Source organism: Apodemus sylvaticus, chromosome 11 (genome assembly GCF_947179515.1).
Source record: "Apodemus sylvaticus chromosome 11, mApoSyl1.1, whole genome shotgun sequence".
NCBI lineage: Eukaryota > Metazoa > Chordata > Mammalia > Rodentia > Muridae > Apodemus > Apodemus sylvaticus.
In genome coordinates, this window is record NC_067482.1 from 84,152,879 (window position 1) to 84,179,528 (window position 26,650).

At 42.2% G+C, this 26,650-nt stretch overlaps 1 protein-coding gene and 1 pseudogene across 1 annotated transcript in view; one reads left to right on the forward strand and one right to left on the reverse strand.

The window, feature by feature from the left end:
- Window positions 1–8,251: 8,251 nt before the first annotated feature.
- The window catches only part of Abca13 (ATP binding cassette subfamily A member 13), a 450,643-nt gene continuing 432,244 nt past the window's right edge, over window positions 8,252–26,650 (forward strand). Inside the window, exon 1 of the mRNA XM_052199718.1 lies at window positions 8,252–8,368. Coding sequence (XP_052055678.1) covers window positions 8,300–8,368 — 69 coding nt within the window. The 5' untranslated portion in view covers window positions 8,252–8,299. The remainder of the gene's footprint in view (window positions 8,369–26,650) is intronic.
- LOC127696354 (40S ribosomal protein S2-like) lies at window positions 11,341–12,226 on the reverse strand (annotated as a pseudogene).

Consider the following 26,650-nt stretch of genomic DNA (forward strand, 5'->3'; position numbering starts at 1 on the left):
GGGAGGGAGGGAAACATCATTGGTAGGGAGGGAGACAAAGGCAGTCTAATGACTGTGGGGTGGGGTAGGATGGTGATACTCGCCAATCTTGATTCATCACTAGAATGCTTGTGTCTGCTCACCAAGGCAGAAGGCCTCTACCACATCCTCCCTCCATCTTTGTGCTACTGTCCCCTCTAGTCTCTGCTCACTTTGAGCATGTGGACTTGGAAGTAATGACTTCTGTCTTCCCTTTCTGAGGCAAGAGTGACCCATCTGGCCCACTCCTGGTCTGGGGTTTGGGAACAGGCACTGGAAGGTCCCTTACTGATGATCTGACTCTCTACAGTTGAGTAAAGGGAGCACTTTCTTGAAGATAGTGTCTGTCCCCTCTGCCCAACAGCCTTATGTCTTTTTTTTTCAACATCAGTCACTCCTACTTCATCATCATCATCATTTGAAGTTCGTGGCTTCCTTATGGGTCTTTGGGATCCTGAGGAAAGGGATAGTGGGTGGGAAAAATGCAACAGGCCCTGAGACCTTAGCACAACTGACACCTTGATGGAAACAGCATCCAGGCCATGAAACTCTGCATGTAGATAACACCATTTCCCAAATGAAAACAAAGACATGATCCATCAATAAAGGTATTAAAGGTATAAAGGTATTATAGTCCTGGGAAAGTCACTAAATACACTGACTTTGCTTTTTGGCGGCTATGGTCCCACTTTACTGAAGCAAGTCAACCAGGGATATGATTTTTGTGCTTTAAAAGGCTACCTTGAGAAAGTCTTGGGGCTATACTACAATTCCAAATTCTCAATCTAGTGACTAGCTGGCTTGCAAAGACTTTCTATTGGCTTAATCCTATGTTCAAGTAGCCTTCTTTGGTGGATACCTCACAATAAAAAGTACTTAGCCTGGCCTACAGGTCTTTGGGAAGCCGTCCTGAGCTATTCGGACTTATGCTTACTCATGGCCCTAAAGTGGTGGCTGCTAAAATATAAGAACAATTAACTAGAGCCTTCTCCTTGAGCTATCGGTGTGAGAAGATTCCGAGAATACCACAAGATGTTCCTGCCCTAACCATGGAATGTACCTGCTGGCGTTAACTCCGGGTGTCCTCTCCAGAACACCAGATGACCTCCTCGCTTGCTTCCTGCTTCGACCCCTAGGGGTGTCTCTGCCCTTCCCTTCTTTGTCTGGTGTGAAGGTTATTTCCTTCTCTGTAAGCCTTAAAACCCACTTACCTCCCCGACATTAAATGAAGCCATGACACAACCCAGACTGACTTGTCTTTCTTAGCATGCTTGGCTTCCTTTCTCTCTTCCCCCCATTTTTGACCCTCAGGTAGTACCCCTTCGGGACCCGGGAATAACTGGACCTGCTGGATGGGTCACAGGTCCATCACCTGACTGCCTGGACATAGAACAGCATTGTTAATATTATTAAAACACAATAGTAAGGACTCTGAAATGTTTACGGAAACATTTATCAATGTATGAGGCAGTGCGTGAGACTCTGGGGAGAAGACTGTCAATTTATAATTAATTAATTCCTGGAGATGGTTCTGTCTCAGCTTTTCTGAACATAATGTTGAGGGACCATTTAGCTTTCACAAGAAATTTACACAACAATTTTGGTACAGCAATTTACAGAGTGGCCAAGCACAAGGTAAACAACAAACAGGGTCCAAAATCTTAGGTTCTAAAAAGCAGATTTACCCAGTGGCAGCATTTGTTTAGGTTGTGATAATCTTGTCTAAATGACTTAGGAGAGAGAATTGGGAAAATACAAGATCAACTATTTTAAAATGAGCAACTATGCAGTGTTTGATGCATTGTTTAACCTATACTTTTATTTAGTTCCAAAATAATGTCCATTATTCCAAAGGAAATCTTATACCCATCATGGCTTTTCCTATCTTCCACAGCCTTGATAACCACCAATTTATTTTCTCTCTTTGTACTTATTTATACTGGACATTCCATGTGAATGAATTCATATAGTATGTAACCTTTGAAGTTTGATTTCTTTTACTTAATATACTGTTCCAGATTCATCTATATTCTGGTTTGAACGAGTCCTCTGTTTACATGGATGAATATTGTTTCATTGCATGGAAAACTACACCTTGCTCATTTATTTGTCTCTGCCTTGTGGCTATTGTCAATAATGTTGCCATGAACAGCCATGTTTATCTTTTCCATTCTTCTTTGTATTTAGGAAACACATGGTTTGGTCTTATGAAAATCTAATGTTAACTAAAATTCCTGTTCTGAATCTTAAAAGTAAGACATCCTGATGAGGACAATTGTAACGTAAATTCCAAACTCAGGAGATTTCTGATGACTAATGGTATATATTAACTCGACTCAGCCATAGGGGTATGGATGCTTCTTCTGTACCATTCTTGTATGCCTGTGAGGGTGTTTGGATGAATCTTAACATTTGAGTCAGTAGACTGGGTGCTGAAGATTGCCCCAGCTTATTTGGTCAAGTGCCATCCAATTAGATTAAGGCCTGAACAGAAAAAAAGCCTGATCATCACCCAACAGAACAGACATCCTCCTGCCTGGTGACTTCTAAATTTATATTGTAGCTTTGCCATTCTCTTTGGTATTAAACTAAAATGTTGGTTCTTTGTGGGGTTTGATGGGACTTTCTGGCTTCCAGATGGGATCTATGCTATCAGATCTATTCCTACAACTATATCCATTTTTGCTGACTCACCCTGCAGCCTCCGAGACATTCTTGAACTCCATAACTGTTTGAGAGATCCCAAGAATAAGTCAATTTATCCACAGTCATCAATATCATTTACCTGCTGGTCCACCTATTTTTAGTTTTATATCTTTCTTTCTGTGATATAAAACTCTGACAAAAGCAACTTAAGGGAGAGGGACTTATTTAATTTGCAATTTCCTGGACCTCAGGACAACTCATACCATCTTAGAGGCACCAGTCTGACCTTAAAACCCAGCATCTAGGCCCCTAATACCTACCAAAATGTGAACAAAGACATAGTCTATCAAAGACCCAGTCTATCGCTCCAGGAATGTCCCTAAATGTACTAACTTTGCCTTTTAGCTTCTATAGTTCTACTTCTTGGTAACTGAAGTGTGACAACCAGGGTGTGGCTTTCATGCATAAAAATCAAAGGATTTATAAGGCTCAAGCCTGCATTGACGTTCCCCATGCAAACATTGGCTGGCAATAAAGAGTTTCTTTTTGGCTTTAAGAGTGTCTGAATGGTGGGCTCTGGTGGGCTTACCTTAAAACACTATCATCCAGGCAAGTCAAAGTATATTTGAAGGAGTTGGGCCTATTCCATCTATAGTCAAGAGCTGAAAGCAATGAGTTAATGTGTTCATACTAGTGCTTAGCTTGCTGTTTCTACTCTTGTTCAAGCCAGTATACCCTCCCTAGAGAATGGAGCCAGTAGTAGTAAGTGGGTCTTTCCAGTTAGATTAATGTGATTAAGATGATCTCCTATAGATACTCCAAATGTCTACCTAATCTAAATAATCCTTCATTGAGGCTTCCTTTCTAGGTGATTCTAGACTGTGTCAAATGTTGAAAATTAAAAGCTACTGTCACTCTCATCTATCTGTCTATGTATATATGTATGTTTGTATGTATCTATCTATCTATCTATCTATCTATCATATCATTTGCCATCTATTAACCTATCTTCTATTGTATATTGCCTATCTCTATCTCATCTATAACTTATGTATGTGTAGACAACAAACAAAGATACACTGCACAAGCTTTGATGTAGACAAATACTGATACACTGTATACAAGCTCCTACTTCCTGAAAACTCTGGGTAATATATTTTTATACTGAGTCTAGTTCTAGAGAAATAGAATTTTAGGGATGAAATTTCTGAATACATATTTGGGTTTCTAGCATTGGGTCTCTGATCTGACTATATTTCTAAAGTGTTAATAACTCCATTTCCAATAGTGAAGAGAGTCCCTATAGTTCATGATATGATCTAGCTACAACACAGGGATTCCCATTACATTCCCTCACCGAACAGCTTACAAGCAAAAAGGGTCTCAGTGGTTGTATTTTATACTTCCCATTCCTTTCATCAAACTTATGAGAACACAAACATTACTGGGCTGTTTTATTGCACAAGATAGAAAAAAATGTGAGTGAATTTAAGGATTATACTCTGAGCTCAAGTGTTATGTATTTGAAAGCCTCTTCTCTTCCTTTGTAGAGACTGCCTCTCCTCTTTACATGGGGATTGCTGGAAGTCAGATCCACAATATCACCCTGAAACTGGCTGAAACATAGTGTAAGTTGAACTCTTATCTTTCTGTGAAAGTGTGAACAATGACTAAAGCAGTAGGACTCTGAGAGTGGTAACGGGGACATTGATGAGCCTGGCGACACTGGGCTCCTTACCTGTGATTGTGTTCTTTGTTGGTGAATGATGTCACTCTCACTGTAGTAAAAGTGGCATCTCCCCTGACCTCTAAATGGATAACTCTGGGTTTCTTAAAGACACTACCGTGGCCTTCAGGCAGGACCACACAACTCCACAGCCACACTTTACCTTCCCTCTTTTCCTCTAGACCAAAAGTACTTAGCTTTTTCATTCTATTCAGATAGAGATCCAGGCAACATGTTTGTAGAAAGACATCATGGCTGCAGAATAACCAGAAAGAAGACAAACTTAAGCACATCACCAAATTTATTAATATGAGGTCCCTGAATAGACACCTTGCACTTAATAGCTCAGAGTTGGGAGAGGCTCTCACCAGTTGGCTGATTGGCTGAAACATGGACCAAACATTATCTACCCTGAGCAAATTTTTTTCCTTTTTTTTTTTTTAAGATTTATATTATATGTATGTACACTGCAGCTGTCTTCAGACACTCTGGTAGAGGAAGTCAGATCTCATTATGGATGGTGGTGAGCCATGTGGTTGCTGGGATTTGAACTCAGGACCTTTGGAAGAGCAGTGCTCTTAACTGCTGAGCCATCTCTCCAGCCCCTTGAGTAAATTATAAATGGTAGATCTGTCTTGGTTTAGCATAATAGAAGATAATCAAAAGTTTAAGGAGATTGAAATATTGAATGCTTTGTCATTTAAGCCCTACTTACCTGGGAAGGCACAGCAGAAACACCTCTTACCATCATTATGAGAACTAAATTTGGGAGAGGAGTCACAGCGTCTCTGAGGGTTCTGTGATTGCTATTGTTTTGTAGGCCAGTGGGAATCATAGCCACTCAGATGGACAAACATAAATGCAATGGGAGTGACCAGATTCCAGCATGGCATAGGCCAAGTGTGCCAGCTGCCAGAGACAAGGTGAACACTGCTATGGCAGTATAACGACTAAGTTAAGGCATTCCATAATTCAGGTAACAAATAGGTTAACTGGGATAGAGAGAGCCCCTCAGGCATCTCTCACTATTACCATTCTCTGTGATTGAAGTGAGTGGAAAACTGCAGTCCAATGGACAGGGCTGCTGCTGTTGCTCTATTTAGGTAGGAACTTGCTGTGTGCATAGGAAAAAAAGAACTTTTCTCTTGCCAATGTTACCACCCTCTCATGTAATGTGAGATGAGGTTACATCGTACTGTTTGAGTTATGGGATATCAGTAAAATGATTACTAATATTTTAGAGTCTATATAGCAATATGCTTGCTTTTTCCATTCTTTTCACTTTATTATGCAACATGAGAGGTTGCATCAGAGTATTTAAGTTATGGAATGCTAAGAAAAAAGGTAAACTATGCCATGGCAAACTCTGTCTGGCAAAGGGACTAGTATGTTTATAGTAGGCATAACAGTCCAGTCACATCAGATAGAATTTTGCCTTTAGTTGGAAATGATGTCTGATACGTTGACATGCTGTGGCTAATTTCTGTGTGTCCAATCTGATTAGACACTTGATCAGATTATTCTGAGAGCATCTGTGGGACTATTAGATGAGAGTAACACTTTAGGAAGTTGACTGAGTAGATGGACCTTTGGAGGTGTGTGTGTCTTAACCCATCAATCAAAAAATAACTAGGAAGAAAAGTTGTTTTCTGTCTAAAAGAATTCCTCTTGTCTGATAGTCTTAAAGCTAAGACATAAGCCTTTTTACTGATGTCAGATGTGGATAGAAATATAAGTTCTTCTGGGATTTCTCATCTTCCTTTCCCACTCCTCCTCTTGCCCCTGCTCCTCCTGCCCCTGCTCCTCCTGCTCCTTCTCCTCTTTTCTGTGCTCCCCTCCACCTCTCCTTTTGTTCCTATTCTGCTTCTTCTCTTCCTTCTTCTCTTCCCTCTGCTTCTCCTCCTGATCCTCCTTCTAGTCCTACCTCTGTTCTTCCTCCGTTTCCTATGCATCTCTTCCTCTTGCTCACCCTCCTATAATTTCCTCAGCTCCTACTCCATTTTTTATTATTTTCATTTGTTTGTTGCTTTTGGAGACTAGGACCTACTCTGTTCCAACCATTCTGGAACTCACAAGCATTTTCCTCTTTCATTTTCTTACATTCAGGTGTGAGCCGCCATACCCAGCATCTCCCTGGGACTCGAGCTTGTTGGCCCTGAACCAAAAAGGGCACCATTGCCTCTCTTGTGTCTCTCACCTGCTGGCTAATCTTAAATCTGAGACTCCACCCTCACAAGTATATAAGCCAATTCTGCCAACCTATCTTTTGCTCTGTGTTTCTCTGAGAAGTCTAACAGTACCTTTCATGAAATCTCTCTGTAAAACAGTGTGTAGCCCTGGCATAACACTGATTGCAGGAGCACAGAAACTCCTGCTATAAAAGTGTCCTGGCTTGGGCCTTTCCTTATATTAAACAAACACACAACAAACAAGCATGGCAGCCATCTGTGATGTACAGAAATCTAAGCGTCATCTGCAAAGGAAGGCACAGTCATAATGCTTGGATAACCTTGCAGGACATTGGGGAGGCAAGGCCAAGGAAAGGTGCCCTGAGGGGAACCCACTTAACAAGCACCAGGCTCCACTGTGCCATGCAAAGGCTTTCCATCTCCCTCTGCCACTTATGTACTGGATGATGAGAAATTAATGGTTTTTAGATGATAAAATAGTTCCTTTGCTGACATCTGGCTCGTTGTTTCCTGTTGCAAAAGGTATTTATGGAACAGCCAGCGCTTGTGAAAACTGCTTTATGAAATGGAAGGCCACAGTATGGTGTTGCCTGATGTCCTGGCCACAGCCAGGGGCCACAGGAAGTGAGGAGGGCCTGGCCTCTGTGACAATGGAGCAATTGATGGCTCTCAGCGAAAGAAGCACAAGCAGGTCGCAGGTCGGCAGAGCCACACAAGCATGAGGACCTGAGTTCAAGTTCAAGAACCCACATTCAAAGTTGGGCATTGTGGCACTGACTCTTAATCCCAGCTCTGGGGAGGCAGTGACAGGTGAATCCCCGAAGCTTCCTAGTCCACTAGTATAATGCTAATGAAAGTCCCTGTCTCAAGAATAAGGTGGCTGGCATTCCTGGGAAATGGCATATACAGAGAGACAGAGAGAGAGAGAGAGAGAGAGAGAGAGAGAGAGGAGGGAGAGGAGGGGAGAGCAAGGGGAAGGAAAGGGAAGGGAGGGGGAAGGAGGGGGGAAAGGGGGGAGAAAGGGCGAGAGGGAGAGAGGAGAAACCGCTAGGAACACTTGGGGGGGAAGGGATCATATGGGGCTCAGGAGTAGCCTCAGGCTTGCTGTGCTTGTACCGTCTTTCTGTGAGTAGCTTGCTCTTTGCCTGAGCTCTGAACATTTTATCCTAGCCCTCCCAGTAGAGAGGGGTTAAGGACAGAGAATGCAGTTGGGTATGGTAGCAAACTGAGCTACAGTCAGCCCCCCAACCTTTTTGTTTCTCAAGTGTCTGCTGTGGGACTACCAAAATGTAAATATCTTGGTAAATTAATATGATACTTGACAATGTAGGAAAGAGGAGAAAAACAGAGTTCCACAATTTACTTACTTACATCAGGGAGGTCAGTGGAAAACGTGGCCCTTCTCTCTCCTGCACGTGCCTTTGTGTGGGGTCTGGGAAAAATAATGGGCGTGCTCCCTCTTTCTGTCCAGGGGAGGGCAGTCTCTTAGAGCCCAACCCTCCCTAACACCACACAAGTGGTGAAAAGCTAAGATTTCTTAGCAGAGGCAGAGCACCAGGGGACATTTGATGCTTGCCTTATTCAAGTCACCAATAATCTGTCTTGCATCACCCACTTTTGTTAGAATTGGCTAATCAGCCACATGCTTCTGCTGAAGGCTGGTATATTAGCAGTGACCCTGCAAACTGACTTCCTGAACTGAGGCACAGGAGCAGCCGGCATGGGGCAGGCTGGACGCCAGTTCCAAGCCCTGCTCTGGAAGAACTGGCTCTGCAGACTCCGACATCCAGTAAGTGTCCCGTGTTTCTAGAGGGTTTTGGAGGGAGGAATGGGGTAGGGATCAGGGTCTGATCTGGACTACCCTGATTCTTGGAAGGTGTGAAATCCACAGGGCACCTGGATTGCAGGCTAGTTTTCCATCAGAACCTACCCTATGGGCCAATGCTGCTGAATTCTCATGGAAATTCTATTGCTGATTGAATCTTATCAGAGAAGGGCTAATTTAGAAACAAAGTGACAAGCAGAACACAATGAAAGAATTGGCATTTGGGGCATTTGTTATTAAAAAAAAAACAAAAAACCTGACCTGCAAACCTTCAGGCTTAAGGAATAAGGCATCAGAAATGTTTAATGCATAGATATGCATAAATGTAATATTATGAATGCTAACTCTAAAGTCCAAGGACTAAGAACATAAATGGGCTTCAAACCACACACCCCTCCATGTTAGTCTGTGATGTCCTCTCTCAGTGTTAATTTCTATCTCCATCCCTCCTGTCCTCATAACTGAATTTAGTTTAGAACAGTTAGGATTTCTTGAACAGATTGGACTTGTACAATGCAAACTTATTCTACTATCTTTGTTTAAAAAAAAAAAGTCCCCTAAATGTGGATTTTAGTAAAGTTTGGTCATGATGAACAGTCCTTTATCCTGATGCTCCTGAGTGAGGCTCAGCTGTAGAGATGTCCCCTTAGGCAGTGGGGCTGCCTGTCATGGCAACTGAATTTCATTTGGTTCACTCCCTCAGCAGAACATCTTCTCGTGAGAAAGCAAATTTTTAAAGGAGCAGTTCTCTGTCCTGAGTCTTGAGGATTAGAAGGATATAGTTGAGAATTTGATTGTACAAAGGTGTTAATATCAGAGAGGAGTAAGTGAGACCCAGCTTCTGATGAACTGTGAATGTGTTCTCTGTAATATGTTTTTCCTTTTATGAACAGTGGGTTTCATTAACATGTAAATTTTAGGATCTCTGCTTATCATCTCACAAAGCAGTGTTCCAGAGGAGGTCAGCTTCCTATAAACACATTGTTCTCTTCCTTTTGAGTATGTGAATTCCTTAACTTTGATAGCTTAGTGATTAAGTGGTGGGTGGTACCCAGACTCCCCCACTCCTCAGAGGTAGCAAGGCCATCCTTGCTGTGGGGCACCATCCCTAACAGAAATATTCTGCTCATGCATTTATTCATTTGGTGATTGCTTGTTTAAAATGGAGACCCGTGTACCTCATCCTTCACCACCTCCTTTTCCTCGACAGTATTTATCTTCTATAAGGGTCTGCTGCAGAATTATCCTTATTGCCCGCCTGTGGGTCCTGTGTTAAAATTACCACCAAGGAGAGTAGAACATTTTCTCAGTTGTTTACCACATGTACACAGCTTCTAGGGCAGTACCTGTCACACAAGAGGTGTCCAGAAAACCTTGGCTGAGACAGGTGTGCTGCCACACACCTGGAATTCTAGTACTTTGGAAGTAGAGGCAGGAAGATCAAGGGGTTCAAGGTGATCTTCTACTACGTAGTGAGTTCAAAGTCAGCTTGAGTTATAGCAGTTACTGCCTTAAAAAAACCATGATTATGGCAATAAAAATACATCTTTAGTTGGATTAGTAAAAGAAGGAATACAGTACCTGCTTAATACATTTATATAGTCTCTACCAGGGGCTGCAAGACAAATGTAAACCCTCTCCAGGGGCTATAATCAGGTCTGAGAAATTCAACCAAATATATAATTGAATATTATGTGACCCCCTTTTCAGGGATTACCTCCGCAGATGTCTGTGTCTAAATGGGAGATGTTAAGTGAACAAAGTCACCTGTTGTGTCTCTGCTCTTCAGATAGCAGAGCCTAAAGGGACACAGAACCTGCTTAGAATGTGCAGCTTTTTGACATTCGGTACTATTTACTAGTTGACTCAGATAATGGTTTTAGCTGGATTTCCTCCCTTTGAGATGGCCCTAATGGTTAATGTACTTGACATTTTCACAACAGGGCCCCTCAGATGAGTGGGAGTGATTCGTATCACAGCACAGAATGAAAGACACTAGTGCCTTGGACATCTAGGACATGAGCTGTGGGCTCTGAGAGGAGAGCTAGGAAGAGCTCTAGGCTACTAGCTTACAGGACCAGGAACAGGTCAGAGCAGAGCCTCCGAGGCAATAGGATGGCAATGTATTCACTTAATTCTCTTAATCAGTGGCAGTGGAAACATTGAGGGCAGGCCCCTTTGGGTGAATGTCTTTAAATTGACCTACATTTCCTAGCTTCCTGTTTTCCACTTATCATTTGTAAATTCTTATTTTTGCATTATGGAAATAGAGCATTGGCACAGATGGGGACACTCAATCTAAATGAAGAGACAGTTTGAAGTATTAAAGGAAGCTTGTCTGTTTTCCATACACTTAAAAACTTGTTCATTTGGTTATTTTATGATCATAGATCCTTCATTTAAGGTTTTTATTTTTGTTTATTTTGTCTTTGTTTTTGTTATTGTTTTGCACTTTGTTTTTGGCATCTCTACATAGCCCTGGCTGTCCTGGAACTGACTATGTAGACCAGATCAGCCTTGAATTCACAGCAATCCACCTGCCTCTGTATCCCAAGGTGCTGAGACTAAAGGTGTGCATAAGTCCTTTACCTTTAAATTATGTGTATTTGTCTGTGGATATGTACATATGAATGTTAGCCTGAAGAAGGTATCAGGTCTTCTGGAGTTAGCATTACAGACAGTTGTGAGTAGAAGTTTGTGGATTTTGGGAACTAAATTTGAGTTCTCTGGAAGAGCAATATAGACTTTTAATGACTGAGTCATCTCTCTAGCCCCCATTGTTTCTTTAACAAGCATTTTGTTAAAGATATTTCAGGAAAAACAAGATAATGGGTAGATAATGTTCACTTCATAGATGGCTAAGATTTTACTTTTCTTTTCTTTTCTTTTTCTTTTTTAGCAGACTTAATTAATTTATTTTTCTTGTATAAAAACCCCTATGTGGTAGCCACAACTAGAGCCTGGGTCCTCTGATCAGAGACTCTGGTGTGGGTTTTCACAAGATGATCAGTGAATTCCTGATAAGGAGACTCGGTGAACACAGTCTCTTTCCAGAGGTGGGGGGTCAGGTAGCTGTAGGTCTTGGAGATGGCATCAAAGGTGGCCTTGGCGAAGTTGCCCAGGGTGGCAGTGCAGCCCCTGGCTGACGTGTAGCAGTCATCTACACCGGGCATCATCAGGAGCTTCTTGGGCACAGGAGCAGAGACAATGCCAGTGCCTCTGGGGGCAGGGATGAGATGCCTCAGCACAGAGCCACAGCGGCCTGTCACCTTGCACTGAACCGTGTGGGGCTTGCCAATCTTGTTTCCCCAGTAGCCTCTCCGCACAGGGACGATGGAGAGCTTGGCCAAGATGATAGCCTCTCGGATGGCAGTGACAATCTTCTTGGAGCCTTTAACACCAAGACCAACGTGACCATTGTAGTCCCCAATAGCGACGAATGCCTTGAACCTGGTCCTCTGGCCAGCCCGAGTCTGCTTCTGCACTGTCATGATTTTCAGAACCTCATCCTTTAGGGATGTGCCCAGGAAAAAGTCAATGATCTCAGACTCCTTAATGGGCAGGGAGAACAGGTAGATCTCCTCCAAGGACTTGATCTTCATGTCCTTAACCAGGCCGCCCAGCTTGGTGGCGGGGATCCACTCCTGTCTTCAGCTTTACCTCCATGAGTCCCGAGGCCTCAACCATGGCCACAGCCTCGCCCATGGCCCCTGCCCCTAAGACCGCTACCAAATCCACCGCAGAAGTCACCGCGGCCTCCTAATCCTGGGCCCCCAGGTCCTCCGGGCCCTCCCGCTGCACCTGCGTCATCCCCCATTTGGCGTTTTCCAGAAAAAGAAGAAGAAGCAGATTTTACTTTTCTTGAATAATTGTTTATCAGAAGTCTAATTTTATATTTGAAACCACTCGTTTTTATTATTCTTGAGTTTCATTTATTGCACAAGCATAAGAACAAGGAACAGTTTTAGATCCCATGAAATTCCACTGTGATGATTGATTCCTATACTTGTTTCCACGGCTTATATAATATGCATTCTTGATTACATGCTAATGTCACAGACTTTCCTTTTCTCGTTACGCACTGAAGCCAAACGTTTTAAAAGTTGATGTATGGTCTTCCTATCCAATGGCTTTATTGCATGGTAGTTCACTGTTGGATGCACATAATGTATTTGACTATTTCCTTGATACATGAAGGTATACATAGTATGTGTACATGTTCATGTCCATACAGTCTCTCTGTGTGTGTGTGTGTGTGTGTGTGTGTGTGTTTGTGTGTGTCTCAGAGATTGACCATCAGTGTATTTGTATTATCCCCCATCTTAGGTTTTGAGTCAAAGTCTCAAATGTGGAGCTCATTGATTCAGTGAGACTAGTTGGCCGTCAAGCTCCAGGGATCCTCCTATTCGTACCTGTGCTAGGATCACGGGTGTGAGCCACATGCGGCTTTTCCTCCTTTATTAAGTGGATGCTGGGGACCCACACTCAGGTCTTAATCTTTGGACAGAAAGCACATTACCAACTGATTCATCTTTTCAGTTCCTGGTTCATCGTCTTGGAAATGTTGTTCTTTGATTGGCTTCCTGGGGCAGACTTCCTAGACCTGCTGATTCTGGCCGTGTTGATGGACGTGGAGTGCTGTCCTCAGGAGTGTCCATAGACAGAGTGTGACCAAGCTCATCAGCACCATTATATCCAGGATTTATGAGCCAGGGGTTTAAGTTATGCATGAAGCTATATATTTGTATTTTATTTATCTTTGCAGCAACTAAACAGCTTATTACTTTAATAAGTTTACTGTTAGCCAAGTGGGGTGGTTAATCATGATTGTTAACTTTGTTTTTTTCTGAGACAGGGTTTCTCTGTGTAGCCCTGGCTGTCCTGGAACTCACTCTGTACACCAGGCTGTCCTCGAACTCAGAAATCCACCTGCCTCTGCCTCCCAAGTGCTGGGATTAAAGGCATGTGCCACCACTGCCCTGCACGATTGTCAACTTGATGGGATTTAGAATCACCATGGAATCAAAACTCTGGGCATATTTGTGGGAGGCAATGTAGATTAAGATAACTACAGTGGGAAGACTCACCTAAATGCATGGCTCCATAGACTGGGGTCTTGGACTACATAAGGCAGAGATAGTGAGAAATAGGTATAAGCATACATCGCTCTCTACTTCCTTACTGTACTTCAATGCCATCAGCTGCCTCTTGTTCCTTCTCTACCTTCCGTGATACTGCAGTCTCTATCTCCCCAAAACTGTAAGCCAAAGTAAATGCTTTTTAAAAGTTCTTTCTTCAAGTATTTTGTCATAGCAATGAAGCAAGTAACTAATTCACCAAGTGTTGCTTTTCCTAAGTGTCATTCTTCTTCTTCCTCCTTCCCTCCTCCTTTTCATCCTCCTCCTCTTCCTCCTCCTCCTCCTCCTCGTCCTCCTCCTTCTCCTTCTCCTCCTCCTCCTCCTCGTCCTCCTCCTCCTCCTTCTCCTCCTCCTCGCCCTCCTCATCTCTTCTTCCTTCTCCTTCCTTCTCCTTCTCCTCCTCCTCCTCCTCCTCCTCCTCCTCCTCGTCCTCCTCCTCCTCCCCCTCCTCTTCCTCCTCCTCCTCCTTCTTCTTCTTCATCTTCTTTTTTATCTTCTTCTTTCCTCTGCTTTTATGTAGTTTAGAGTGGCTGAGCCCACCACCCTGTTTACTGTGGATGACACCACTGTCCAACCTGACCCTTGATCTTGTGTGTATGTGTGGGGTCACTGCTGTCAGATATCATGCATCTTGATTTCTCTTCTTAATGGTGACTGCTAACCTCTCTCCTTTTGCTCCCAACTGGAGGAGATTCCCACCAGTCATCAGCTAATGAAAGCTAACACAGCTCTTTGAGTTCAGTCTTTATGAAGACTTTGGTTAGTAGTTAGAACTGAAGTAGCATGTGGTAAATACATGGACAACACACTGGATCTTGAATGTTCTGTAAAATTTCAGGGGGAAGAGGCTTGATCTATAGGAGAGGCTATGGGACTTTATGGCAGCCTTAAGTGATGGAGGCCATGGAAAGTTATTAGGTCATTGTAGGGATGCTGTGGAAGTGGATTGTAAGACCCTGAGCTTTTATTCTCCTTCTTTGCTTCCTGGCTTATGATTTTATGAGTGGTTTTTCTCCACAACAAATTCTGCTCACCACAGGCCTGAAAGAACAGGGCCAACTGATCATAAAACAAACTTTTCCCTTTTTTAACATGATTATAGCAGTTACTTTGTTATTGTAGCAGAGAGCTGATTAATATAGGCATTGTGGTTCTAAATACAGTCAATTGTCAATCTCACGCAGTAAAGGAGGAAACTATATTGCAAATGTCCTTTTCTCTTTTCTCTTCAATACAGAACCCCATGACACTTATTCTAGACTCCAGACCCCTCTTACACATAAGTCTCAGTGTTGTTGGTTTAAAGTGCCACAGTGATACCACAAATACTTTGTTACATGGAGACAGAGTTATGGTGCCCTTTCCATGTTCCTCTCTCAGGCAGGGCTTGAAGAAGTCTATGAGGATGTCAGAGTGCCAGTAGAGCAGCTTCTGTGCTCAACACACAGTCAAGTTCAAATCTGCTTTCAGTAGAGAGCACTCAATCGGCCCAGCCCGAGCAGGTTGAATCAGCCTGTGTCTCTCACTCAGAATCATCTACTTTCAGGTCTAAGCCCCAAAACATCGTTTTAAAAATGTTCTTTCTTTAATAAGGAAGGAAGCACATTTTCAGGATTCATTTCCTTAAACCTCTGACATTTTATGCTTGTACATCTGTGCTTTTTGTCTTTTATATAAAAAAGAATCTCATTTATTTGAGATTTTCATCCACCCCTGAGTTCTGTGGTGCTTGAACTTAACATGGTATGAAGCATAACTTTCTTTTGGAAAAATAAAGCAAACCTTGCTGGCCTAAATTTCTGCATTTTTTTTTTCTGAAACTGAAAACAACCACAGATATAAAGCCCAGAGGTGGAGTAGCTTGTCTTTCCTTTGGACATTTTCTTAGAGGCTCATTCTATTCTTGAAACTACTTTTATATAGTTAGAAGTTATAGTTCAATGGTTTCCTGCCAAATCTGTTTGACTTAAGGTTCTGTTAGCAGAAACTAGTGGGTCATTGGTCAACTGTCTAAACTCTTTTAAGTTGATAAAAAATAAAAATCTTGATCTTGAAAGACCAACCCTGACAAGATGCTATTGTTGTTTATCTTTTAAAATTTTAAGATACCTTGTTAGTGGAAAGTACCTCAAAAGTTCAAATATTCAAACATAATATTATCAGACCTTGGATGTGCCTCAAGTGAACTGACCTTTAAGTGTCTGAAATGAATAATAGCATCTAAGGGTCACTGTTTTGATATTAATGCTGAAACCAGTGTTCTCTGGATTAAGAGTCTCCCCCTGATGCCTGGTAAGGTATTTCTCATGTAGAGGTTTTCCAGAAGTGAGCATCTCATCTTGATGCAGGGCAGTTAGGCTAAATCTGTGCTTGCCCACAGGGCAGGTATGAGTCTGTTTAGGGTGCTATGATAAAACATTACATACAAACTGGTGCCAAAGAAGAACGTGTTGCTTCACAGTAGGAGGCTGGAGGCCCAAGGCTGAGGATGGCAGGCTAGTTTCTCCGAGGAGTCATGCACACATACTCTTCCCTTGCCTCTTTTCATCTCTGTGTATCCAGAGTTCACGCTCATAAGGGAAAGGCTTGCCACATGAACCAGACTGGTTCTACCCCAGGACAATCTGTTCTAACAAACAGAGTCCAGTGATCCCTTTTCCGAGTGAAATCACTCCGGAGTGCTGGGAGTTGGGAGCAGCAGGGGACAAGTGAAGCTCCAATGGCAGAGTGGCTGGGGCTGGGCTTACATCTTTATTAGTACAACTGCTGCCTCAGGAGATAAAGCTATACCCTGGGTAGTTTACGATATTTAAATAGAACAATTTAATCCCCAGGTACCATCATTCCACATGGAGAAAGGTTCTACTTAACTGATTTGAGTCAAAGGAAAGATGCTTGATGTTTATAACTCAACCTCTTTTCAGGAATAGTGTCACACCTGCTGCATAGTGAATTTAAGGCCAGCCTGTATTGAATGAGGACAATCTGTCTCAAAATTCAAATAAAAACAAGGAACATTGCTTCTTTAAGAATCTGTTTAAATCTCCAGTCATCATAAAGTAAACTATAATACCCTTCCTCTCCCAGGTTTTGGGGTTTCTCAGTGGATGGGGTGGCAGAGAGGTCCCCTGGTTCTAATTCTTGCTAACTTCTGGCTGACAGTATCATAAGGTTTAAAGGTAAACAACCATGACCTAGTAGTCTAACTTGTAGCAGAATATCTCTGTTGTATTTGAGTGGACAGACTGGGCAAACCTGCTGAATTTCCTGGTCACTGTTAAGCCCCAAAGACTCACATGGAGGCTGTTCTCACCTTTTTATCAAAAGTCCTTGGCTTTGTTTAGCTCTTAGAATCCTCTCATGGAACACTTGGCTGCGTGTGACTTGGGTACATGACCAGTGATCGACCCTGATCACATCTTTCTGATGGCTTCTCTAGCTACTGTCCAGGAGTTGGTATAGATGTTGATTAGATGAGGTTTGCTTAGGCCATAATAGCTATTATGTCAATGGGGCTTACTTGTGATTACCAGAGTCCACGTATGAGCAGTTATTCTTTAGGCTCAACCCATTCTCGTGGCCCAGTCAATCAGTCTTAAGTGCTAAATGGCTACCTGCTGACTGCTCTCAGATCGTTCTGTTTTATCTCCCAGTGTCCAGCCACCTTAGAAGAGCTCTAGATGTAGGCACTGCTGAGCAAGAGCAAGGTGAGAGGTGAGGCACCCAAAGCAGTGTGTTTGCCTTTGTATTATTCTCATGGTTCCCAGCAATCATGGAGAACATCTTTATTTTCCATAATCAAGGTCCATAGAGAGCCAGTTACATTCACATCTGAATCCTTATGATAGTCTGAAGCTCTGACTGGATTATTTTTACACATTTGGGGCAATAATCTGGTACCCATATAATAGATAAGAAGACTAATAAGCATTTGCAGGTTTCTGCTGTGGCCTTAGGTTTTCTTCCCTGTTACACAAACACCTGTTCTTGACCCTGGGAAGGAAACTGCTGGGTCACTCTGAGGTTACTGCAGGTCATCTGGGTATGTCTCAATGACCTGGGAAAACCAGCATAGAAATCTAATTACTGAGAAGCAAACACGCTTTGTGCATTTAAAGCTCAGAGCAGGTATGCATTGAGCTTGCTTGTTTTTCTCCTATTCATAATCAAGGGATCACAGGGCCCCTTTCAATTCTGATTGATCTTAATTTCCTGGTAATCTGGCTTTGTTTTCTTCCCTTCTGTACTCTCAAAGCACAGGTAAATATACAAACTAGTGGGAAGGAAAGAAAAGTCTTTGAAGGACAGTGAGGGACCGCCTGCAGGAAGAAAGGGCTCAGGCAGTTTGGGTCTCCTTGTAGGCATGTCTATGACCTACAGTTAGAACCTGAAGCCTTCTAAAGGAATAAAAAATGGCTTCTTGGTAAATACTAGCATTTGACTTTAGCCAGGGAAAAAAAGAAATTAAACAAACATCCTACCTCTTTATGACATTCTTATTGAAATTGTCACCAACACCTTGGTGCTAAAATGCAAAAATCACCCAAAGGTTAGGTATTTTTTATGTAGGATGGCAGCTTCTGTAGGACAAAACAAAGGACACTTGAATGCATGGGATTTCCTTGCTGTAATTGTGGATTTTTGGCGTGGGTAGACCCATTTTTGTTGTTGCATTGAGAAGCAATCACACCATGTAAGCCAGGCTCCCCACATTCATGATTCTCCAGCCTCAACTCTCCTAATGCCCCCTGGCTAGGTCTAGAGTTTGTATGGGTCTGGCTATGGCTTTCCTACTCCAGACACCCAGGCACCCAGGGTATGTAGCAATGGTGTCTGGTCTGAATGGCTTGCTAGCATGTATTGTCCTTTAGGCTAGGGTTTGGAGCTCTGGGGACAGCTGTACCTATATGTATTGGTCCTCATATGTCAGGAGAGTTAGCACTCCTTAGAGATGAGAGGGAAGAGGCAGAAGACAGTGAAGTATAATTGTTGAGTTAAGGAGTTGTGGCTGAGTGTGGCTCAAAGGAGCTGCTGCCAAAGGCCGGAGGCAGAAGCAATGTAATGAATAAGAAGGTAGATACATGTACTTAGTATAACAGAAGTTATATTTTCTTATGCTGAGGGTCATCACAGAATGCTCACACTCTAAAATTCCTGACTATGGTCCTAAGCCTGCCTCCCCAAAGCTGCTCACCTGTGCAACATATCTTAGCTGAAGGTCAGGTTCAGTCTCTAACAAAAGTCTCTGTGGGAAATATTTAAAAAAATAAAAACTGTTTATTGATCTACCAGCCTGTCACTGTACCAATACCATGCAGTTTTTAACACTATTGCTCTGTGGTACTGCTTGAGGTCCGGGATACTGATTCCCCCAGAAGTTCTTTTTACTGTTGAGAGCAGTTTTAGCTATCCTGGGTTTTTTGTTATTCCAGATGAATTTGAGAATTGCTTTTTCTAACTCTATGAAGAACTGAGTTGGTATTTTGATGGGGATTGCGTTGAATCTGTAGATTGCCTTTGGTAAGATGGCCATTTTTACTATCTTAATCCTGCCAATCCACGAGCATGGAAGATTTTTCCATTTTCTGAGGTCTTCTTCGATTTCCTTCTTCAGAGACCTGAAGTTCTTGTCATACAGATCTTTCACTTGTCTGGTTAGAGTCACACCAAGATACTTTATATTGTTTGTGGCTATTGTGAAGGGTGTCATTTCTCTAATTTCTTTCTCAGCCTGCTTCTCCTTTGAGTATAGGAAGGCTACAGATTTAAGTTGATTTTATAACAAGCCACTTTGCTGAAGTTGTTTATCAGATGTAAAAGTTCTCTGGTGGAGTTTTTGGGTCACTTAAATATACTAAATGAACCCACACACCTATGGTCACTTGATCTTTGACAAAGGAGCTAAAAACATTCAGTGGTAGAAAAAAGATAGCCTTTTCAACAAATGGTGCTGGTTCAATTGGAAGTCAGCATGCAGAAGAATTTGAATTGATCTATTCTTATCTCCTTGTACTAAGCTCAACTCCAAGTGGATCAAGGACCTCCACATAAAACCAGATACACTGAAACTAATAGAAAAGAAATTGGGGAAGGCCCTTGAGGACATGGGCACAGGGGAAAGGTTTCTAAACAGAACACCAATAGCTTATGCTCTAAGATCAAGAACTGACAAATGGGACCTCATAAAATTACAAAGTTTCTGTAAGGCAAAGGACACTGTCAAAAGGACAAAACGGCAACCAACAAATTGGGAAAAGATCTCCACCAAGCCTACATCTGATAGAAGGCTAATATCCAATATATACAAAGAACTCAAGAAGTTAGACTCCAGAGAACCAAATAACCCTATTAAAAATGGGGTACAGAGATAAACAAAGAATTTTCACTTGAAGAATTTCGAATGGTTTAGAAGTACCTTAAGAAATGTTCAGTATCATTAGTCAATAGGGAAATGAAAATCAAAACAACCCTGAGATTTCACTTTATACCAGTCAGAATAGCTAAGATTAAAAACTCAGGAGACAGCAGGTGTTGGCGAGGATGTGGAGAAAGAAGAACACTCCTCCACTGCTGGTGGCAATGCAAGTTGGTACATCCACTCTGGAAATCTCTCTGGCAGTTCCTCAGAAAACTGGGCATGACACTTCCTGAGGACCCTGCTATACCACTCCTGGGCATATACCCAGAGGATTCCCCAGCATATAATAAGGATACATGCTCCACTATGTTCATAGCAGCATTATTTATAATAGCCAGAAGCTGGAAAGAACCCAGATGTCCCTCAGTGGAGGAATGGATACAGAAAATGTGGTATATTTACACAATGGAATACTACTCAGCAATTAAAAACAATGAATTCATGAAATTCTTAGGCAAATGGTTGGAACTGGAAAACATCTTCCTAAGTGAGGTAACTCATTCACAAAAGAACACTCATGGAATGCAGTCACTGATAAGTGGATATTAGCCCAGAAGCTCTGAATACCCAAAACACAACTCACATATCAAATCATTCCCAAGAAGAAGGAAGGAAAGAGCCCTGGTCATGAAAAGGCTTGATGCAGCACTGTGAGGGATTATGGGGACAGAGAAGTGGGAGGGGGTTGATTGGGGAACAGGCAGACAGAAGAGGGCTTATGGGACTTATGGGGAAGCGGGAACCGGGAAAGGGAAAATCATTTGGAATGTAAACAAAGAATATAGAAAATAAATAAATAAAAGAACGTTTATATCCTTTGCTACACCAAGTACCAGTGGGTCACATGGCACCAGCGGGGTGTTCTAATCTTGGCAGACTCTGACTCAGAGCTTCAAAATCTCTTCAGAGAGCTTGCTAAGTTCCCACTGACTGGTTGCTACCTCGCCAGTCCCATGCTTCAAAACGCTCATGGCCTTTGTGGTGCACAACTGGCAAACACATGCTTTGCCGCTGTACCTTTCTCTCTTGAACCCAGTTGAACCATGAGGGCATGGAGTTGTGGCATGAAGGAAAATGCCACACAAAGTTCAGAAACAATGGTAACTCAATCTCTGGGTGCAGCAACGAGGATCCTGATCTAGTAAACCATATTAAATCTAAATTCTCCACTGGTGAATCCTAGCATATTCACCATATAAACTGAGAGACACTAGCAGCTACATCTTGTCCTTTCACTTTCCCTGTCCCAAAGCCCCTAACTCTTTCCTGCTTTCTCTCTTTCTCCTTCTCACCTGGAAGTCCTGCCTCCTCACCTAGTGATTGGTCCCTTTATTTATTCAGGAGAAGGTTCACAAGAAGTCACTTGAGGACCTGACTCCTTCCTTGTTCCAGATAGCCCCTCCTGGCAAAGTGGAATTAATATCAAAATACAGGCATTACCAGGACATCCTCAACAAGTCTCTGATTTGAGGATTAGGATCCTGGGGGAGACTCTCTACCCACAGGGCAGATCAAGGTGGCATCTCTTCAGATGTGCAGGAGCAGAACGTTGCTCTTGGTGTCTGCTTGACTGTCCAGTGGGCATCATGGGGTTCTAGGACTGTGTCTGGTTTTCTTGAGCAGGTGATGGATGTCACTGGGTTCTGGCTATCAGGTGCAGCCTTGGGTGTAGTAGGTTTCCAGATTAAGCTATTTGTATATGTCTAAAGGCTTCTTTTTTAACTATACTCATTACAAGTCAGTTAGTGACAGGCGCTGTCTTTGACTGAAAGCACTTCTCTCTTCTCTGGCAGCTGTTCCCTGCTCTTCTGTCACACTACTACCCAGTCATCGAATGAATGGCAAAAAAGAATGATTATTTTTCAATCGAATGCTTATTTTAAATGGCAGGAGAAAGACCACTCATTTTCCTTTATCTCAGTGTCCAACTATCATCAAGGTTTGCAAAGGCTTTTCTTGAGGAAGCAGAGTGGGAGCCCTGAGCTCTTGGGATGTCACATGTCCTTGCTGCACAGTACTTGCTGTGTTGTACCTGCAGTGGAAGGTGGTATTTGGTCCTGAGTTTCTCTTTGCTTACTTGGATTGTGTGAGAGCTAGACTGGCTTTTCTAAAGAAGTAAGAGCAAAGGCTGAGAAACACTTCTGGGAAAGTCCCTACTTCTAAGAGGTTGGCACCGGGAGGCCCTAACCCACCCCAGACAGATACAATAGAATGCCATATGTGCTCCACAACTCTTTGTTTTCAAAGGCCAGGGTAACAAAGCAATTATGTGCTTTGCTTCAGCCTCCTTGACATTCTAGACTTAGCATGGTTCCCCTTCTGTGAGCCAACGACATCTTGGGACAAGCTTCTTCTGCAAAGGGTCTTTTCCTTTCTTAATTCATTGGCAATTTTGTTTTTATCTTTTGTGGTTTCCACTGTAACCCAAGCCATATGTGGCAGGAGCCACTTGGAGCATTTAAAAATGGCTTTAGTCTCAATCTGGAGGGTCGTTTGTGCCAGTGAAGTGGAATTGACTTGTTTACTCTGCAGGCCTACTCTGTCCAGGGTCCATCAGGAGTCAGTTCAAGGACACCAGGTAAAATAGGTAAGTCATCGTTTCCGAGATGTTTGCCAGCACAATGAAACCCATCCCATTGGACATCTTGAGGCTTATTTGTGTGCTGTTTGGAAATCCCAGAATCATGGGAGGAAGCCAAGGATGGGCTTAGTTGTCTTCATCTCCAAGTACCTGAAGAACATGATTCCTCTCATTTCACAGGCATAGGTGAATGTGGTGTGTGAGGAATACCTAGGGGCTCAGACATGTTTCAGATTTCTGATATTTTCCAGATTTTGGAAGATTTTTTGCATACATATAATGAGATCCCTGGGGGAAAGAACTAAACCTCCCATCTAAACACAAGATTTATTTATATTCCATACACATTTTTTACATACAGCCTGAAGGGGATTTTATACAATAATATAAAAATTGTATACGCAGAATAAAGTTTCATGGCATGTAGTTTTCTTTTTTTATTGAATATATTCTTTATTTACATTTCAAATGTTACACCCTTTCTCAGTTTCCCCCTCTGAGGAAACCTATCCTCCTACCCCCTTCCTCCAAGAATATGCCCCTTTGCTATCCCCATTGTAGGGCATCTATTCAGCCTTAATAGGACCAAGGATCTTTCCCCCCACTTGTGCCTGACAAGGCATTCCTCTGCCACACTTTTGGCTGGAATCATGTGTACTCCTTGGTTGATGGCTTAGTTCTTGGGAGCTCTGGGGTGTCTGGTTGGCCAACATCATTATTCTTCCCATGAGACTGCAAACCCCTTCAGCTCCTCCAGTCCTCCCTCCAACTCTTCCATTGGGGACCCCACGCTCAGTCCAATGGGTAGCTTCTAGCATCTGCCTCTATATCTGTAAGACTTTGGCAGGGTCCTTCTGGAGACAACCATAACAGGCTCCTTTCAGCATGCACTTCTTTCTTGTCATCCATATAGTGTCAGGGTTTGGTGACTGTTTATAGGCTGAATCCCCAGTTAGGGCAGTCTCTGGGTGGCCTTTCCTTCAGTCTCTTCTCCACACTTTGTCTCTAGAATTGCTCCTGTGAATATTTTGCTCACTTCCTCAGAGGAACTAAAGCTCCCCCACTTTGGTCTTTCTTCTTGAGCTTCCTGTGGTCTGTGAATTGTAATTTGTTTATTTTGAGATTTTGGGCTGATATCTACTTGTCAGTGAATGCATACCATGTGTGTTCTTTTGTGATTGGGTTACATCACTCAGGATGACACTTTCTAGTTCCATCCATTTGCCTAAGAATTTCATGAATTCATTGTTTTTAATAGCGGAATAGTACTCTATTATGTATATATACCCCAATTTCTGTATCCATTCCCCTGTTGAAGGACATCTGGGTTCTTCCCAGCTTTTGGCTATTATAGATAAGGCTGCTATGAACATAGTAGAGCATGTGTTCTTATTATATGTTGGAGCCTCTTCTGGGTGTATGCCCAGGAGTAGTATATCTGGGTCCTCAGTAGTACTATGTCTAATTTTCTGAGGAACCACCAGACTGATTTCCAGAATGGTTTTACCAACTTGCAATCCTACCAGCAATGGAGAAGTGTTCCTCTTTCTCCACATCCTCTTCAGCATGTGTTAGCCATTCTGACTGGTGTGAGGTGGTGTAAGTGCCCACAGTTACATCAAATGGGTTACCTGGAAGGGAAGCTGGGGATGTATGGGAAGGTGATGAGAGAAGAAGGAGGCCAAGACAATAGTCTCTGATCAAGGTCCCAAGGTTTAATGAAGGACTCAGAATTTAAAGTTTCAGATAAGACCCCTCTTCCAAATTCCAAGGTCTGTTCATAACTGGTCTGACTGCTCAGTGGGTGTTGGCTCCACTGCTCAGGCAGTTGGGCGGGTCACCTGCTTAATTCAGGAATTTGTAGATCTGGAGGAACAATGAACTTCACTGTCTGAGCACTCCACCTTAAGTGTGTGTGTGGGATTATGGCTAACACAGGTCTGAAATTCCCACTTAAGGGCTGGGAGGGGAAGGCACAAGGTAGAATCTCAGGGTTGTTTTGATTTGTATTTTCCTGATAACTAAGGATGTTAAACATTTCTTTAGGTGCTACAGAGCCATTTGGGTTTCCTCAGATGAGAATTCTCTGTTTAGCTCTGTACCCCATTTTTAATAGGATTATTTGACTTTCTGGAGTCTAAATTCTTGCGTTCTTTGTAGATTTTGGTTATTATCTCTCTATTGGATGTAGGATTGGTAAAGATCTTTTCCCAATCTTGGTTGCCATTTTGTCCTATTGACAGTGCGAAGCTTTGCTGTTTTATGAGGTCTCATTTGTCAATTCTTGTTCTTAGAGCATAAGCCATTGGCGTCCTATTCAGGAATTTCCCCCTGTGCCCAAGTGTTCAAGGCTTTGCTCCACTTCCTCCCCTATAAGCTTCAGTGTATCTGGTTTTAAGTTGAGGTCCTTAATCCACTTGGACTTGAGCTTTGTACAAGGAGATAAGAACTGGTCAATTTGCATTTTTCTACAGGATGACCTCCAGTTGATCCAGCACCATTTGTTGAAAAGGCTATCTTTTTTTCCACTGGATGTTTTTAACTTCTTTGTCAAATATTAAGTGACTGTAGGTGTGTGGGTTTATTTCTAGGTTTTCAGTTCTATTCCCTTGATCTTCCTCCCTGTCTCATTAATATTACCATACGATTTTTATCACTCTTGCTCTGTAGTAGAACTTGGGGTCAGGGATAGTGGCTCCCCCAGGAGATCTTTTATTGTGGAGAATAGTTTTCGATAGCCTTTTTTGTTGGTGTTGTTATTCCAAGTGAATTTGCAGATTCCTTTTTCTGGCTCTTTGAAGAATTGATTTGGAATTTTGATGGGGATTGCATTGAATCTGTAGATTGCTTTTGGCAAGATGGCCATTTTTACTATATTTAATCCTGCCAATCCGTGAGCATGGAAATCTTTCTATTTTGAGATCTTCTTCAATTTCTTTCTTCAGAGGCTTGAAGTTCTTGTTATATAGATCTTTCACTTTCTTGGTTAGAGTCACACCAAGGTATGTAATATTATTTGTGACTATTGTGAAGGGTGTCATTTCCCTAATTACTTTCTTAGCTTGTTTATCCTTTGAGTAGAGGACGGCTACTGATTTGTTTGAGTTAATTTTATATCCAGCCACTTTGCTGAAGTTGTTTATCAGCTTTAGGAGTTCTCTGGTGAAATTTTTGGGGTTACTTAAGTATATGATCATATGATCTGCAAGTACTGATATTTTGACTTCTTTTTTTCCAATTTGTATACCTTTGACCTCCTTTTGTTGTCTAATTGCTCTGGCTCGGACTTCAAGTACTATATTGAATAGACAGGGAGAGAGTTGGCAGCCTTGTTTGGTCCCCGATTTTAGTGGGATTACTTCAAGTTTCTCTCCATTTAGTTTGATGTTGGCTATCAGTTTTCTGTCTATTGCTTTCACTATGTTTAGGTATGGGCCTTGAATTCCTGATATCTCCAAGACTTTTATCATGAAGGGATGCTGAATTTTGTCAAAAGCTTTTTCAGCATCTAATGAAATGACCATGTGGTTTTTTTTTTTCCTTTGAGTTTGTTTGTGTAGTGGATTACATTGATGGATTTCTGTATATTGAATCATCACTGCAACCCTAAGATGAAACCTACTTGATGGTGGTGGATTATCATTTTGATACATTCTTGGATTTGTTTGGCCAGAATTTTGTTGAGTATTTTTGCATCAATGTTCATAACAGAAATTGGTCTGAAGTTCTCTTTCCTTGTTTGGTCTTTGGTTTAGGTATAAGCATTATTGTGGCTTCATAGAATGAATTGGGTAGTGTTTCTATTTTGTGGAATAGTTTGAAGAGTATCGGTATTAACTGTTCTTTGAAGATCTGATAGAATTCCCCACTAAACCCATCTGGTCCTGGGCTTTTTGTTGTTGTTGTTGTTGTTGTTGCTGCTGCTGCTGCTGCTGTTGTTGTTGTTATTGTTGTTGTTCGGAGACATATTAACAACTGCTTTTATTTCTTCAGGATTTATGGGACTATTTAGATTATTTATCTGATCCTGTTTTAACGTTGGCACCTGGTATGTGTCTAGAAAATTGTCCATTTCACCCAGATTTTTCAATTTTGTTGAATATAAGCTC